Here is a 16,922-nt window from a genome sequence, read left to right as displayed (position 1 = left end):
AGTTTGCCAAATGACTCGGCATGACTATCTTCATTATCTAGAAGGGCCTTCTTTTTGGATCTGTACAATGTAACATAAGGGACTGTCACATTATACTTTTCCATAATGTAAGTAGCCATTGCCTTGGTCTTCATTTCAGGATCTGTCTTCAATTGATAAGTAAGTTCTTGAGTAATCCAACCAGATGTAATAGACTTGTGTTCTCTCTGGTACAAGTATGCTCCTTAAAATATGACTTAATCATATATGTGACTCCATCACCACTAGGTGAAGCATGGACTCTCCATATACACCCTGGTGCCTTATACACAACAGTAACTCTTGACATTTTATTCTTAACAAACAGTCTCTCAAAACCTTGTTGAACAACATAATTGTGAAGTACATTCATGAAATGATGAACATTATCAAAAAACATCGCAATCTCTAAATTTAATTTTTCATCAGGAAATTTATCATTATAAAAAAAATGTCCATAATAGTCATCAGACTCATAACCAAATAATTCATCATTATCATCACATACTATGTTTTTCTCCTCAAATTTCTCCATTCCACATCACCTTCAAGGTCATCACATGCCATGTTTTCCTCATCAAGATCCTCGTCTATATCACTCTCTTTCAAGCTATTCTCATCATCAGTTGCCCATTTTCATTCATCATCTGTATAACTATCACTAGTTTCATCAACCACAACAAGATTCTTATTAGCTACCCTGGTCCCTGTATCAATCTTACCACACCCTGTGTTAGTGGCATAACTACTAGCTGCATGGGTCCTTGGATCAGTCATGTCACAATCTTTGTTAGTGGCTTTACTGCTAGATGCCTGGGTCCCTGGATCAGTCCCGCCACACTCTCTGTTAGTGGCATAACTATTGGAAGCCCTAAAAGTAGCACCACCCCTTCTAATTTGGTGCTTTACCCTACCACCAACATGATCAAATCCACAATGACTTTGTTGGATATCAATACCAAACCCAACTGACTTTGCTGGATGTTAGTACCAACCCCATACTGACTTTGTTGGATGTCACCGCCAAACTCACACTGCCAAACTCACATTGACTTTGTCGGATGTCACATTGTTGTTCCCTTCCCATATTTGTTTGATTCTCCTGAATGACCAGTGCACCAGAGAAGAAATTGATTGTATAAGTGTACGTCAGTTGGTCATCAACACGAAGATCATAGACATACAAATTAATGACATCCACATGTTCATTCAATATAAACAATTGATATACATTTTTATCCCCATTCATTTCCATATCATGGTTGTTAGGGAGTATACACTTAACTTTGAATGTTACAGTATGACATACTGGAAAATGCCTGATGACTGTATTGTATATGTCACATACCATGTCCCGGTAGCCATACTTGTCTGGGTCTACCAGTGTAGGTGCCAAGGTATTCAGGTAGTAATGATAATGGATAGTTGCCTTAACATCCGTTGTTTCAGTAATTAAATGACCCTAATGAGGAGAGGACATAGTTATGCATAATCAGTATAGCAAATTAGTTAATGTGGTACAATGCAACCTTATATGATGCATGATCAATGTATAGGTAATGTGGTACAATTTCAAGCTATTTATCCATTTTTATATTCTTTTGATAGCTTGAGGTGAGGTAAAGAGAGAGAGAGAGAATATCTATTTAACCATTTTCCTATACTCTATCAAAGACAGTTTACATACAAAATGGATTAGGGTTTTATACAACACTTAATCGTAATGGGTTGGGTTTGTCATGCAAAAAACATCAGGCCCCACCCATTCTGCCAGACCTGTGACAGTCCCACACCCCTTTGTAAAATTGGTAGATACCCTATATATTTCACAGGGTAGTGGAGATATGGTTTTGATCATTTACTTTGAATTCAGATTTGGTAGGATTGACCTGCCCTGAACACCAATTTTGATCCCTAGAAATATATAGATATGGCTTTCCTTTTATGGAAATGATGAAAGAACTTGCATCTACATTTCTAAATTACTATATATCAATATCATTATTCCCATATAAATTGAGGACCTAGAGTAAGAAAAAAAAGCTTGCAAAAATTTTATATGCTTACATATAAATTAACTGACAACTAGAAGACAATGGAAGCATACCAGTACATTACCTATTTATCCATTTTCCTATACTCTATCAAATACAATTTTCATCTTGCATACTAGTTGAAGTGTTATGTTCAGTTATACAAAATAATTAGGAAAAATGGAAACTTTATATGCTTACAAATGGAATCCACACAACAGTAGAATGAAAAAAAAAAAAAAAAAAAAAAAAAAAAAAAAAACAAGAAAAATGAAGAGTCAAAATCTTATCCAACCGTGTGTAGTAGCAATCTATCTTTTCAAAAAAATTCACCTTTGATGTAGCAAAGCTTCTTGATTTCAGTTTGAATTGAAACAACAAATATCCCCAAAAATTAGGGTTTCTCGATGGGATTTATCAATACTATGAAACATCTAAATCCTAAAGTCTATATAAAAAATTGAGATTCATTAGGAATGGAATCAAGGGGAAAACCTTACCATCAGTTTCGTAAATACTAGAGGTTGCAAAAACGATTGCACTGCCAAAGGTTTCAACCCAAGAAGAACTTCAGAGGAGATGGATGGCACCATTTCAGGTCTTCGTTTGTTTAGGAGGAGATCGGTGGACAATGTGTTTACAACTCTCTGCCAATCAAGATTACCGCTGGAGAGTGTTTGAATGAGGAAGAACAGCACCGGAGATACCTGCTACCAAGCTTTGGTTACCGTCGAAGTGTTCGAACGAAGGAAGAAGAAGGAGAACTTCTTGAAGTTCTCTTTTCATTTACTCTCTTGTTATAGGGGTATTATTGAAATATCACAAACATAAGGAAATTTTGGGGTTTAATTGAATACATTTAGGGTGATGCCATCACTTAATAGCGATTTTTCATAGAATGGGTACGGTTGATAGAATCTTCTGATTTTAAAGGAGAGGAGAGAAATTACTCAATATGCAGGGGAAGGGACTATCATTAAGGCATAATCAAGGGGAGAGAGAAGCAATTTTCTCTTATTAAAAAAGAAGAAGAGGATGAGGGAACCCAAGTCCATGGTGGCTATGAGTTCCCTTTTGATACTAAGATGGCGGGGAGAGGCCACGGGCAGTGTGGGTCACGTGGCTTGCTACTACTGTAGTTGCCGATTGGTTGTGGGTAGCAAGCCACATGGCTTTGCTGCCATGGCTGGCGTCCAATAAAAAATGACTTTTGGAGGGGGGTTAGATCACGGCCAGTGACCATGAGGCTGCTGCTTGCACAAACCAAGAGCTCTAAGGAGCCCTCAGTTACTTGTTGCCCCATGGGGACTACTCGGTCGGGGCTAATGGCAACCCTTGTGGTGGTCGTCTTCCTCCGCCTACCTGCCTGATTTCGGTAATGGTTGTGGTGGTGGTAGCTTCAAGCCCTTCTAATGGCGATCAGATTATATTAGGAAACTAATGGTTGGTATCCTAGTATCTTTAAGAAAGATGCTTGTTGCTACTTTAATGAGTTAATTATTATTTGATTCTTTAAGTTAAGTAAGCGTTATAATTGGAGTAAGATTGTATTAGTCAACTTATGTTAGCTACAAGGAGTTGTCTAATGTAGTTGGTTTGCAATAGGATTACATGATATACAGAGTTGTACTATGATTTCAATCACAGATTTCGTGTAAGATTTTCATAATATGGGCTAACATAGTTTCAATTTTGTTTTAATAAAATCGGTTTAGTGGTGTTGATATTGAGAGCTACCTTAATGGTATGAGCCTAGTTTTCACGTGTGGACCTAAGGTATTGTTTTCGTAATGAGAAGGAAACACTAATTTATTTGCAAGGTTGATCCATACCATCACCACTATATATAGTTATCATTGGCCCATTAAGTGAGTAATGTATCTAAAATCTAAAGTGTTGTGGAAGATGGTAGACCATATCAACACAGTTCGTGTGCAAGGGAGATCCTTCAGAAGGAATTCGAAAGAAAACTTGATTATTCTTCTATAACCATGGATTCAAGTACACCGTTATTGCTTTTATTCTTGTTATCGTATGCTCATTGATCTCCATAAGATGTACTCTGCTATAGATTTCTATCAATGGTATCATAGTTGAAAATAGTAGAATCAATGGGCTGGAATAGTGTTTTCTTGGTTGAATCAGTAAAAATAAAATTTAGTTGGCGGCCATGGCTGCAATTGATAACTGTAGGTAAAGCTCGTGAGTTTTGCCTATTGGCTAAGGCCTCACTAATCCCTTGCATCTGATGGTAATGAATCTTCAGATTCATGTTTTCTCTCATCGGTATTTGATGGGCCAATGGCAACCAGTTTTGGCCACCGGTTAATTTAATAAAAAATGCAGCGGCCATGGTTACAACTTGCAGTATAGAAAACCCCTTTTTTTGGGGGGGGGTTTATCGCCACTATCGGTGATCGGATAGAAATTGCAGCAGGCAGCAAAGCGGCCATCGTTCTAGTGGGTAGCAGCGGCAGCGCATCGGCCATGGGCAAAATCCGTTGGGATTTCATTGAATCTTCAAAGCTAGAAGATGGGGATATACCCATCATTTTGGGGAAATATTAAGAATCATTTGGTCCTTTTAAGATTGTTTTAATAAAACAAATGAATGATAATAATAATAAAATAAAGAGGGACTCAAGAAATCAGGGGCGACGGTGAGTCTTTTGAGAAGAATAATGTGGTGCAGGTGAAGGATTTTTTTATATGGTGGTGGTGATAGACTGTAACTCTGGTTTATTAATCCACTTTGTTTATTATTTCTATGGCTTGGGTCTTATTTTTTATTTATTCAAAGGCTACATGAAGGACCTGTAATTGGTTATGACCTTGGTGTGTGTTGTGTATATCCGCTATTCCACGGTTCTAAAAGTCGATTAACCTTTTGGGATTGATGTGTGGATTGTGTGATTACACTTTCATCGGAAACAAAATCATGTTGCGTGCGCTAGGTGTGTGGGTTTAGGCCCACATTGGGTGTGTGAGTGTGGTGTATGTTGTACAGATCCGCCATTTCATGGTCCTAAAAGTCGATTAACCTTTTGGGATTGGTGTGTGATTTGTGTGACTACACTTTCATCGAAAAAATTTTGTTATGACCTTAAGTTTCTCATGGGCTGGGCCTTATGTTCATTCCCATTTGAGTTTGGAGACAACTACCTTTACTATAGCTTCCAACCAACAAGCTTGCAAGAAGAGTGTCTGTTATAATATCGTGGGTTTATAAACTACTTTCATCGTAAGTTTTTTTTTTTTGTAATGAAATCCAATTATGAAGACAATAAATGGATAGAGTACAAACCGTTTATTTAAGTGAAATAAAAAATCGGTTAATGTTGATTTATTTTATTGAAATGATTTATGAAATATATTCATGACATTTGACTATTGGATTTCACTGGTTTGATCATTTTGTTTTGGGCCTAGTTCAAACTAGTTTGATCCGATTCAAATATGAATTGATTTTGGCTCTTTTAACTGGTGCATTTATTGTATATAATTGTCCTCACAAAAGTACAGAATATTATCCTACCTAGGAGTACACATTTCTATAGTCCCATTATGTTTGTAGGACAGAACTCTATCTTACCTTGGGTAATAGATGAATTTCATATTGCCTCGTTTAATTTATATGCTATAAACTTATCGTTTTTGTGACTTTTGAGCTGATATGAGAAATTTTGACATGCTCTTCTGTGACATCTGGTTTCATCACGAGACACTGCATATAGTCTATTTATGACATTTTCACACCTAATGATTCAAAATGTCACGAAAACACCAGTTAAAAATAATATTTCTTTGAATTTACATGCTATATATCCATTTTCTGATAAAGTGCATTTTTTTTAAAAATTTATTGAAATAAAGTGGGTTATTGCTATCATGAATAAATTATTCATGAACTCTCATGTTTGGTATGTTGCTATATTTAGATATTGCCATATTTCAGAATGTTTTCCATTTTGGGAATGGTTAGAAGTATAAAACTGTCTCTAATATAAAAGTGTACAGTACTTCCTAGATTAGATTGAGAACAAGTTTTGATAATATCATTCTATGATTGCCATAAAGAGAATGTACTCACATTGATAACTGTTAAACTGTAACATTGTCATATTGACTGTTAGGGTTTATAGTGGGTTGCTTATATGGGCTTAGGCAGAAATTATTCCTATTAAATGCTAAAATAACTCATCTTCTTGTATGTATCCAAGTCTAAACCCATGGGCATTTAGTAGTAATCCAAATTTATGGGTTTTATGATTTAAGTGATTACGTTTCCATTTAGTGGGCTAGTTACTAAACTTGTGGAATCACCATTGACTATTTGGATGGATTGCAGCTTTGGAGGTTCTTATCTTGCCACCGCAGGTGACAGAATATTCGAAGTGGTATTGTTTCAAGCATCTCACCTTGCATGTGAAAGAGTCCATTGCGTGTTGATCGATTTTGCCACCACATGTGTGACCCCAACGACGTTGGATTTTTCCCCAGTTGGTTGTTTTCCTATAATTATTGTAAATAAGACTTTGATAAATCTGATTTGTAAGTCGTTACTCTATCCGACAGAGGATAAGTCAGTCATTTGTCTCCACCTGAGTCGGGGGACTCTTTCCATCTTGCATTTTTCATAATCATATTGGTTTTAGCGTACGGGTATACATTTCTATCGTTAACCATTGATTTTGACACAATGTAGACTATTAAATATTCATGTGTAGTATACATAGTAGTTAGTATAATGTAGTTTAGTTTTATTTAAGCAATTTGTACATCATTATATAGCCATGCATGTTGGTATAGAGAATTCGTAAAGGGACAATATTCGCAAACAAGCATCTAGTAGGAAGATCGGTTTACCCGGGCGAGGTGGGTGCCTAACACCTTTCCACTCTCATAATCTGACCACTTACCCCGAATCTCTGACCAAACCAAACGGAATTGTTTAGCCCTTCACAAGTCTACACCAACTGCGTCCTAGGCCCTAACCCTAGGTGGTGAATCCATTCCATATAATTGCATAACCCCCATCCCTCGATAATTGAAATCAAGAGATCCCCCCTTTCTCTTTCCATCGAGGAGCACCCAAAGCCCCCGCGTTGCGGCGCGGCGGGAACGGATCCTCACAGAAGGAAACCCTAATTTACTTGAAGGGATGGTCCTACCCTCACCACTATAAATAGTTGTCACTGACCCATTAAGTGATAACGTATCTAAACCTAAAGTGTTGTGAAAGAGGGTAGACCAAACCGTCGCAGTTCATGCGCAATGAAGATCATTTAGAATTGATTCGAAAGAGGACTTGATTGTTCTTCCACAACCATAGATTCAAGTACGTCATTACCGCTTTCGCTCTTGTTATCGTATGCTCATTGATCTCCATGAGATGTATTCTATTATATATTTCTATCATTTTGTAGCTAATTCTAGTGTCGTCCTTTAGTGGAATTAAGGATAACTTAAAGGCTACCCTTTAGGGTCACACCACTTGACATGATCTTGTCCGTTAGATTGTAATTTTTGTACTTAACTCATCTATAAGAATTGAAAAGAGAAAAAGAGTCGTCTTCTTCAAACTTGGGATCAGTTATTGGATAGGGTGCATTTGATGGAGATCATGTTCGAGTGTTCCAATCCTGTAGAGGAACACACTATTTGTGTGTACTACGTAACTAGGAATCCCCGTTGTTAGTTTTAATGGATGTGTTCATACCCTATCCTTGACTATAAAATATTTTGGGGTGTATAATGTATCAAATTGCTTTTGTTATAATTCTTCAGGTTCATTGGTTGCTGTGGGAATTATCTGTCAGAATATTGAGAGATTAAATTTAAACGAGTAGAAAGTTACTTTTATAGTCAAAGCTTTCAAACAATTACTTGCACTGCCTCTTTCAAAAACCTGTTAGAAAAATTGATGAGTTGAGTCATGTCACTTGACACTGTCCTAAAGACCGTAGACGCCCTTATGGTGCAACCGGGAGTATTGGGAATCAACCTCCAAGATAAAATAGTCCACTGGTTCCCCTAGTAATTGTGCACTCAACTACTAGACTCCCTCGAGGACTATAGGGTTGTGCTCAAACTAAAAGAAAAACACACAATAGTATCACTTTCAAAACTCAACAAAAGTAAAGAGAATAAATAATAACATATGCAAACGGATGACACAAAGTGAGTTGGTTCTTATTCTCCAAAGGCTAAAATCTCTTCTATTTATATACGTAAGAAGACATTTTAAGAGGAGGAATTAAGAGAAGTATTTAAGATGAGAAATTAAGAGGAGCTTTAAGAACAGAAGAAAACAAACTTTACATAATTAATCTCTTGCAAATGAAGATATTAAGAAGCATTCATGGGGAGACATAAAGAGTCTCAGAAAAACTGAATTAACAAGTAAATGAAGAGACAAGATGTTATGAAACTTATTTTTTATTTAAACAATAATTTATGATTATTTTAAATCTTAAATTGTTTTAAAAACTCATTTGAAACTAACAATTCCTTCACATGATTCAAGACATCAATAAAACAACAAAAATAGTCTAAGCATGCTAGAATGGTAGAACACATCATTATAGATGTCTTTTAGACTTGAATCTACCATAGATCTAAAAGTAACAGTAATCTTAACTCAACTCACCTCAAGTCAGTCTTGTCCTGCAGTTATACCCAGTTACCCAATTATGGATACTTCCAATCCAACAAGAAGATAAAGCATTGTTGTGGTTGGAATAATAAATAGAGTACTAGTAAAGAAAGAAAAGTAAAAATAGAGGTTGGTGGGTGGAGGTATACAGAGTGCAGAGAAGGGAAGAGAGAGAAAGAGAAGAAGTGCAGGACCACAATCAAGAATCATATACTCTGCTCTCTCACACTCATCTCCAGTTATCTGTACGAGTCTACCAGATGTAATGCCAAGACCAATGAGCTGTTAGGAGAGATTTTGAGTCACCCGGAAAAGGTAGATATAAAGCCACAGACCTGACTGACACAAGATTCCTAACGAAATGTCTATTTAGGGACATGGTCCATGTCTCCGTCCTGCAATTCAACTTTATGTCACCTTTCTGATTTTTATTGTTGCCCATAAAATTTACTTGTATTCTACTCACACTATGTTGAAAGAGAATCTTTTTACTAGTGGTGATTTCACATTGTGATTGAACTCTAGGATGAACGAATGGCATCTTTTAACTCTCACTCCCTTATTGTATAAATTGAAAAAGTTAAATTATACATCACCTCTTGGTTTTCAAACGAAATTCAAATTACCTTCTGGTTTTTGAAAATACTCGTTCGTCGCTCTCTATAGTAACGGTGTTAGTTTATTGTTAGTTATTGATATGAAAGAACTATTTTACCCTTGTACTAAAACATTATAATTAAATTTGTAATACTATCCTTCAAAATCTATGTTTGGATGTCAAGGGTAGTTTAGGGATTTAAATTTATTTAACCGATTGACATCATCACTTAACAGCATAAAACTAATGGTAGGGACTAATTTGTCATATTGGGGTCTAATACAAAGGGTGATTTGAGTATTTTCAAAAACCAAGGGGTGATTTGAGTTTCGTTTGAAAACCAGGGGGTGATGTGTAATTTACCCAATTGAAAATGAGTTTTTCTGTTCTAATTAGAGTGTCGATACAGTATGGTATAATTGCAGTATTATATCCACATCGATACACCAAATACCGACTTGGTACAGATATCTCATACTGATTTTGATATAGATAAATCGATACGAAAACAGTTTCAATATTCGATACTCGGGTACACATTGACACCCTTAAAATAAATTAGATGAGTTTAATTGTAATTACTCAAATAACCTTATACTTTCTCTGCACATGGTGACTGGTGAGATGATCATTTTTCTCATATAAAACGATCAATAACTGTCACCACTCTTTCACCGTTATAGTTGTTATTTTAAGAGAAACCAAACAAACCTCAGTCCTCAGATACCTTTTAATTCACTACTCCACTCTATTCCATATAAAGCTCAGATATGGAACACAAAAGTAAAAAAACCAAACAATGTAATTACAAATAGGGAAAAAGGTTGGACACACTGCTGGTATATCGGAAATTGACATCGGTTGTGTCTATCTCTGTCTTCCCCACCTTTGAAATGACTTCCTTGCCTCTCTGCATGATTTACCGTCCCACGCGTCCATTGGTGCCTCCCACTAGCTTAGTGCATTCTGGCGGTTTTGCCTATCCCTCTCCCTTCCAAATTATATCTAAAGATTTGACATATAATTATGGGGCGCTGTTCACTATGCCGCAACGCAGGCTGCGCCCAAACACATGGGGGTGAACGCAATGACCACTCTACCCCATTGAGTGGCAGGCCCATGTGCCTGGACATAGCCTGCGCTGCGGCACAAGAACATTCTCCCTATAATTATTATTATTTTTTTATGGAACCACTCCTATAATGATTAAAATGATTGATTGATTGATTAATTATATATATTTTTTAACATGATATCAAAACCTTTTGCTCCACAGATGATTACTAAAATGATTGAGAAGAGTTTCCCTTCAATCTAATATCTATTTTGTATGAGACACCTTTCTACATGATACAAAAGAAGGGACGAATGAAGTCCAAAGGCCTTAGCATATAATTCAGGAGAGAGAGAGAGAGAGCATGTGAAGAAGTGTGGAATCATGTGGGTGTACAGAGAGGTTGAGATCCCAGGAATGGAAACAAAACCCCAAATATGGGGTCATATAATCCACCACTCTCATCCACTTTGAAATTTGAACCCATTTTTCATTCTTCTTCTTCTTCTATTGTTGTCTCTCTTCTTCTGTTCTTTGTAATCCTATTTTATAATTTTTTTTTTGCCCTTATCCTTGTTCCTGTATTTCTGGAGCTTATGGGGATTCGTTCTATTGTTGCTCCTCCTCCAGGTCTTACTGTGCAGCAGCAGCATCATCATCACCTGAACTCAAATCCTCAAAACCACCACACTTTTCGAGCATTGGATATCTCCCTCATCGTAGTCATTCCCATTATCATCTCACTTCTCTTGCTTGTTGCTGTGATTATCCTCATTGCACTTCTCCGGAGGCTCAAGTCCACCAAAACCACTGCCCATGGCAATCCCACAACCAGCAGCAGCAGCAGAAGCAACAATTACAACAACAACAACAACAACAAGAATCTTCCCCAGGTCGCTCTTCGCACTTCCTTAGACCTCGGTGCTAGCCCTGGTAACCACTCAATCCCAATTTTCTACTCTACTATATGTCTGGATTTTATGAATTCCAACCCCCCTCCCCCCCCCCCCCCCCTCACACGCACACACACACAAAAGAAATCTTGCTGTGTTCTTGAAAAACAATATTTGTTAATCATTTTTGGCTTTTTGATGGTGAGAACTGAAAAGCAGAGGTGAAGCGTGGTTGCCTTCAAGGAGCGAATTCAAGTCTTCTACCTTCAGGAAAACTCAAAGGGAGAGGGATTCAAGTTTTCACCTACAAAGAGCTTGAATTGGCCACAGAAGGATTTAAAGAAGCGAATGTGATAGGAAGTGGAGCTTATGGAGTTGTTTACAGAGCAACACTGAGTGATGGAACTGTGGCAGCAATCAAGATGCTCCGCAAGGAAGCCAGAAGAGGAGAGCGTGGGTTCAGAACTGAGGTAACGTGGCTTCCTTAGCTCTTTCAAGTGTCCTCCTACTCTAATTTGATCAAAGGAAACAGAGATTTTCTTAAGTTCCATGTGCATGACTGTGTGAGGTTGGCATCTCTCTGTTTTATGGACCTCTTCAATCCACATTTATGGAGACTTAAATGGCTGTAAAGAGTAGAATTATAACAGTAACAGATAGTGATGTAATGGTTCTTTACAACATGTACTTGACCATACAGGTGGACTTACTAAGCCGGTGGCGTTCTCCATACTTGGTGGAGATGCTTGGCTATTGTGCAGACCAGAACCACCGGCTTCTCATCTTTGAATTCATGCCCAATGGTAGTCTGCAAAACCACATCCATCCAACAGGAAGCCAACATCAGCCATTGAATTGGGGGACCCGACTGAAGATTGCTCTCGATTGCGCAAGAGCTCTAGAGTTCCTCCATGAGCATGCAATACCAGCTGTCATCCACCGGAACTTCAAATGCAGCAATGTTCTGTTGGATCATAACTTCAGGGCCAGGGCTTCCAATTTCGGATTGGCCAAGATGGGTCCAGACAAGATCAGCGGTCAGTTACCGACGGCGTTGGGGGCTGCAGGCTACATGGCACCTGAGTGAGTTATTTATTGCTTGCTATGGTCAAGTTGTTTGCTACCACATCAACTAACTGGTTTTAAATTCTTTTGCTGCTGCTGCTTCACATTGATTGCTTCTCATCTCTTTACTCCCAAGTGGTTTCCTAATTTGACAAAACTTTCTCATGCACTTGATCATCTAACTAAATTTTTTTGTGGGCAATGTAGATATGCTTCAATGGGTAAGCTAACAACAAAATCAGATGTTTACAGTTATGGGGTGGTTCTCCTCGAGCTTCTAACAGGCCGCACCCCAGTTGATACAGATCGGCTTCCTGGGGAACATTTTCTAGTCACCTGGGTTAGTAACAAAAGCTTTTAACCTATCCTCCCTGATTCAAAGTTCCTTTTGCATGTATTAAGGTCAAAGCAGTGGTATGAAGTTATACCAATGCCTTCGGTACAGTAAAGGTTTAGGTGTGGACTCTCTAGATAGCAACCCGGCAACAATATCTGAATCCCAGGATCTCAAATCCATGAAAGACAGTCTCCACCATCTTCTGATCTTTTCTTGATGCCCACTTGGTCATGTTTAGTGATTATCAATCAGGGCATGAAGGCCAGCACCCACTGGTTCAGTGAACAAAAATAGTTTTCCATAAGAGCTAAAACTTCTGCACTGGAACTTGTCTCTCCAATTGCTCACCTTCCTTTGTGCTTTCAAGCCAGAGATGTTAAGCTAAAAGTGGTATCCAATTGTTGTACATCAGGCTCTTCCGAGGTTGACCAACAGGGAGAAAGTCATTCAAATGGTTGATCCAGCTCTACACGGACAGTATTCAAAGAAGGAACTGGTTCAGGTTAATTGGTTCAGGAACTATCATCAATACTATACCACAACCACAACTAACTTCAGTTTCTAACTTTTTACCACATTGATGTTATAGGTAGCTGCAATTGCTGCTGTCTGTGTGCAACCAGAAGCTGATTACCGACCTCTAATGGCTGATGTTGTGCAGTCTCTAATTCCTCTGGTTAAGAGCCTCTCTTCTACTAATCCTTCAACCTCTTCCAGATTTTACAGCCAAATATTAAGCCCCAGATGTTGATTCAAAAAGTATGTAAGCAATGGCAACATCAAAGATCAATGCTTTCATTTTCTGCAGATATTCTTTCAGAACATTATTTTGAGCCCTATAAAAAATATTGTCAGAAATATTTGGGCCTGAACCACCAAGATAATACTTGTCAAGGGAAGCTGATACAAATGATCCAAGTCTTAAGGTAATGTGTGCTGTGCTAGGTCCTGGTAGCTAAGCTCTCGCTAATAATTATGGGGTGGGTATCCTGCATAATTGAATGTACAGCTGAGCAGTTCAGATATAAGAATGTAAGAAGGACTTTATTTACTTACATTGAGAGTTCACTAGTTTGTCTTACCCGCTTAGATACTTTGCGAAACTGTAATAATTTCTTCATATAATTACATCAGTAGTTCAGGGTTTGATTTACCATGTAGTCAAATAAGTTCTGATACTGACCAGTTTATCTACAGATAAACCATTTTGTTTTCATGTATCCACAATTATTTCGAAAATAATTGTCCCTTTTTGGAAGACTACAGTACCACACCCAAATCTAGCCAAAAATACCAGAATGTACTTCCACTGATAATTACTGATTCCAAGTAAATATCTTATTTCAACCATAGAAAAGGTAAATGTTTCATGTTCCATTCATTTCAGACTTTCAGTGATGATGGCATTCACTCAGACCTTTAGTCAATTGCATAAGAAATCTTGTCCTTTGACCCATATCTGCATTGCTGAAGGTCCAACATGCACTGAGTGGGCTTACATATGAAACTGTACATATACAGGTTATGAACCTCCACACTTCCCAACAAAACCGTAGGCAGGCCAGAAGATCAAGGATTCATCCTCATTGATATGAATCCTGTTTGACCTTATGAATATCAAACACTGACACGAGTAATCTGAACTATTCACAACCCAACCCAACCCACATGGTGGAAAGCACACCAAAACTTATCATATTCAATTGCTCAGAACTGTTCAAACTTGACACACAAGCAACAGATCAAGAAGTACCACATTGAATTCTTTCCTGTAGTTCATAACCAAGATTAAGTTTATAGATGCCCTTTTCCCTGCCTTGTATTGATCGTCACTAATCCCGAGTTTTGTAGCGATTCAATAACAAAAGAATTATTTCTCTGTACCATAGTTCCTCTTATAGCGCATCTCAATTACATTGTAAAATTCCTGTGAACATCTTTGTGTATCCAACTGGACTGATTACATAATTGTTTCCTCAGCAAACTCATTAACTGAATCTTTTCCTCTCCCTTCCCCCTTACTCCGGGGAGCCAAACATGGAGTGAGTTTCTGTACATTCTACTCCAAAATAGGTAACTTGTTTATCAGTAGTCCATGGAGGAGCAAGACCCTCCCTCAAAATGATGTAACCGTTTCCTATCTCTAACTGCAATCTTCCTTTTAAAAACCATAGAAATGTGCTTAATAGCAGAAGGCTAAATGGGCGCGGTGTGTGTGTCAAAATACGTGTTGGCAAGACGTTCTTCATTCTTAACCTTCGATTTAATAACATAAAATCTGAACCGTTGAACAGTTCACTTTATTGGAGACGGGTTACGGTAACAGTAGGTCATCCTCTGCTAAACCCCATCATGAATCGTGATTCATCTTCTTCGTTGAATCATTAGATAACCCTATTTTATTTTTTTCTCTTCTGAACTCATCTACTGCGAAACCGTCGCTGGAAGAACGCTCCTTAACTGGTTTTATATTTTTACCGAGAATTTCAAGGCATTCTGACTTGGGTTTAATAATGTTTATTCTCAACTAAAATCCAATCTCTATTCAATTCCACAAATCCAACATGAGCTTCTTCAGTTTTCTTTGATTTTTTCCTTGGGGTGATTCTGTAATGGGTTTAGTAGATCAGGTGTAACCCAGAACGGAATACTTTGAAAGGTTAAGTTCAAAGCAATTTATTGTCGCCCAGAGATTGCTCCAAATCCCAGAGCCTCTGATGTTCTATTCTAACTGAAATTTCGAATATCAATAATCCTCTTGTGTTTCTATGATTTTTCATTAAATAAAAAAAAATCCATGGTTTTCCTTCTTCACGAAATTTAGAGTACCTTTCTCTCTGTCTTCCACTCGTTATTATTATTAATTTTTTATGAAAATCTTCCACTTGTTATTGCTCCCGTTTTCAATGTCATACACATCATACTAAAAGAGGGCTCTTCAGTCCTCTAGAGTTGAGAAAATGGAAAAGCCTGCAATTGCTCGGCTTGGTTTGTACCGGTGGTGGTCTCCTCTTCGTCTGACGGAAAGAAGGGTTGCACCTCAACTCAAATTTTTGGCAAAAGAGCACATGCTGCTTAATCCAATAACTGAACCTACTTCATAGAAACTATCACAGCCAGTAATAGGTGACCAGATGGATATTTATTGAATGGCTGGGATTAATCTCATTGCAAATCAACGGTTACTATTAAAAACGTGGAAATAAGTTTACAGAACGTACGTTCTGCTACCACTCACCCATAGCAGAATGGCAATCTCTACAAATTCGAATATTCTTCACGATTCGAAGCATTGATCCAGGTTCCGTGCAAAGAAATCCAAAAGCTAGAGCCAGTTTTTCACTGTGTTACCCAATTACGGCTTCTTTTTCCACTTCTTCTACATCAAACATGACCCCCTTTTGTCCCTACCGAATACCCAACTCTCTTTATCTCCGTAGCCATGTCTTCCCACATCAAATAGATCTCATCAGTCTTGTCATGGGATCTATCTCCTGCTACAAACTCGTGAACAACACCATCTACCTCGATCAAACTACTCCCAGGGAGATACTGGGGGCTCATGTTCATCAGGGAGTTTCCTGCAGTTGGCCCCAAGGGGAGAAGGCAGAGTCGAACTCAGGACCTTCAGCTTCCTTAGGCCTCGTCCCTTACCAACTGCGCTGCGCCTAGGGGTTCACGAAACCTCATTGCTTTCTGGCATTTTCTCAAAAACATCAAGAGCCCGTTACGTGCAGCCATCTCTTCTCTCTTTGTAGAGTTACTAATTCAGTCCTTTAGAATAATTTCGGAATGCCAAAAAGACCATTTGGTATGGGTTCTTATTCTTAAAAAATGGAACACGCCCAAGAACGAGGCCCATTCTGGAATGGGCTTTTAATCCATTCAGTGTTCCGCGTTCACGTTCGAAAGGTGAGAATAGCTTCTTCTCGCCCTTGTAACTCACCTCGATCATGAGCTTGTCGCCAAGACCAGGGGCAACTTTGAAGCACCGGAGTTTCACGTCGTTCTGCACAGATGGTTCAGAGAATCGCCGCCCAATTAACCGCTTCACATCATGGACAGTGTTGTTTGGCGACGTAAGGAGTTGTTCTATTTCCCTGATCATTGGGAACGATCTCGACCCGGTCGTTCTTGAGAACCCAAAACGAAAAGCTTTATTACCTGATTCCTTTGTTTTGTGTACAGTAAAATCATTGAAGGGATGGAGAGAAGAGGTGGCTTTTATAGGAATTTTTTTTTTTGGTAAAGAACGTTCATGAAGTCAAA

At 38.2% G+C, this 16,922-nt stretch overlaps 1 protein-coding gene across 2 annotated transcripts; it reads left to right on the top strand.

The window, feature by feature from the left end:
• Window positions 1–10,717: 10,717 nt before the first annotated feature.
• On the top strand, window positions 10,718–15,324 carry LOC122660470 (probable serine/threonine-protein kinase PBL7). 2 transcript variants are annotated; one of them, XM_043855783.1, is made up of 7 exons: window positions 10,718–11,291; window positions 11,471–11,721; window positions 11,952–12,334; window positions 12,524–12,656; window positions 13,066–13,155; window positions 13,243–13,399; window positions 15,313–15,324. In XM_043855783.1, the coding sequence occupies exons 1-7, from the start codon at window positions 10,796–10,798 to the stop codon at window positions 15,315–15,317; spliced, it is 1,515 nt and encodes a 504-aa protein (XP_043711718.1). In that variant the 5' UTR covers window positions 10,718–10,795; the 3' UTR covers window positions 15,318–15,324. The 2 variants fall into 2 exon arrangements, with proteins under 2 accessions (XP_043711718.1, XP_043711717.1); XM_043855782.1 differs by lacking the exon at window positions 15,313–15,324 and having other exon boundaries at window positions 10,721–11,291; window positions 13,243–13,867.
• Window positions 15,325–16,922: the final 1,598 nt, after the last annotated feature.

The sequence above is a fragment of the Telopea speciosissima genome, chromosome 4 (assembly GCF_018873765.1).
Source record: "Telopea speciosissima isolate NSW1024214 ecotype Mountain lineage chromosome 4, Tspe_v1, whole genome shotgun sequence".
Lineage (NCBI taxonomy): Eukaryota > Viridiplantae > Streptophyta > Magnoliopsida > Proteales > Proteaceae > Telopea > Telopea speciosissima.
Note: the sequence above shows the minus strand (reverse complement) of the source record. Positions and strands in the feature narration are given on the sequence as shown.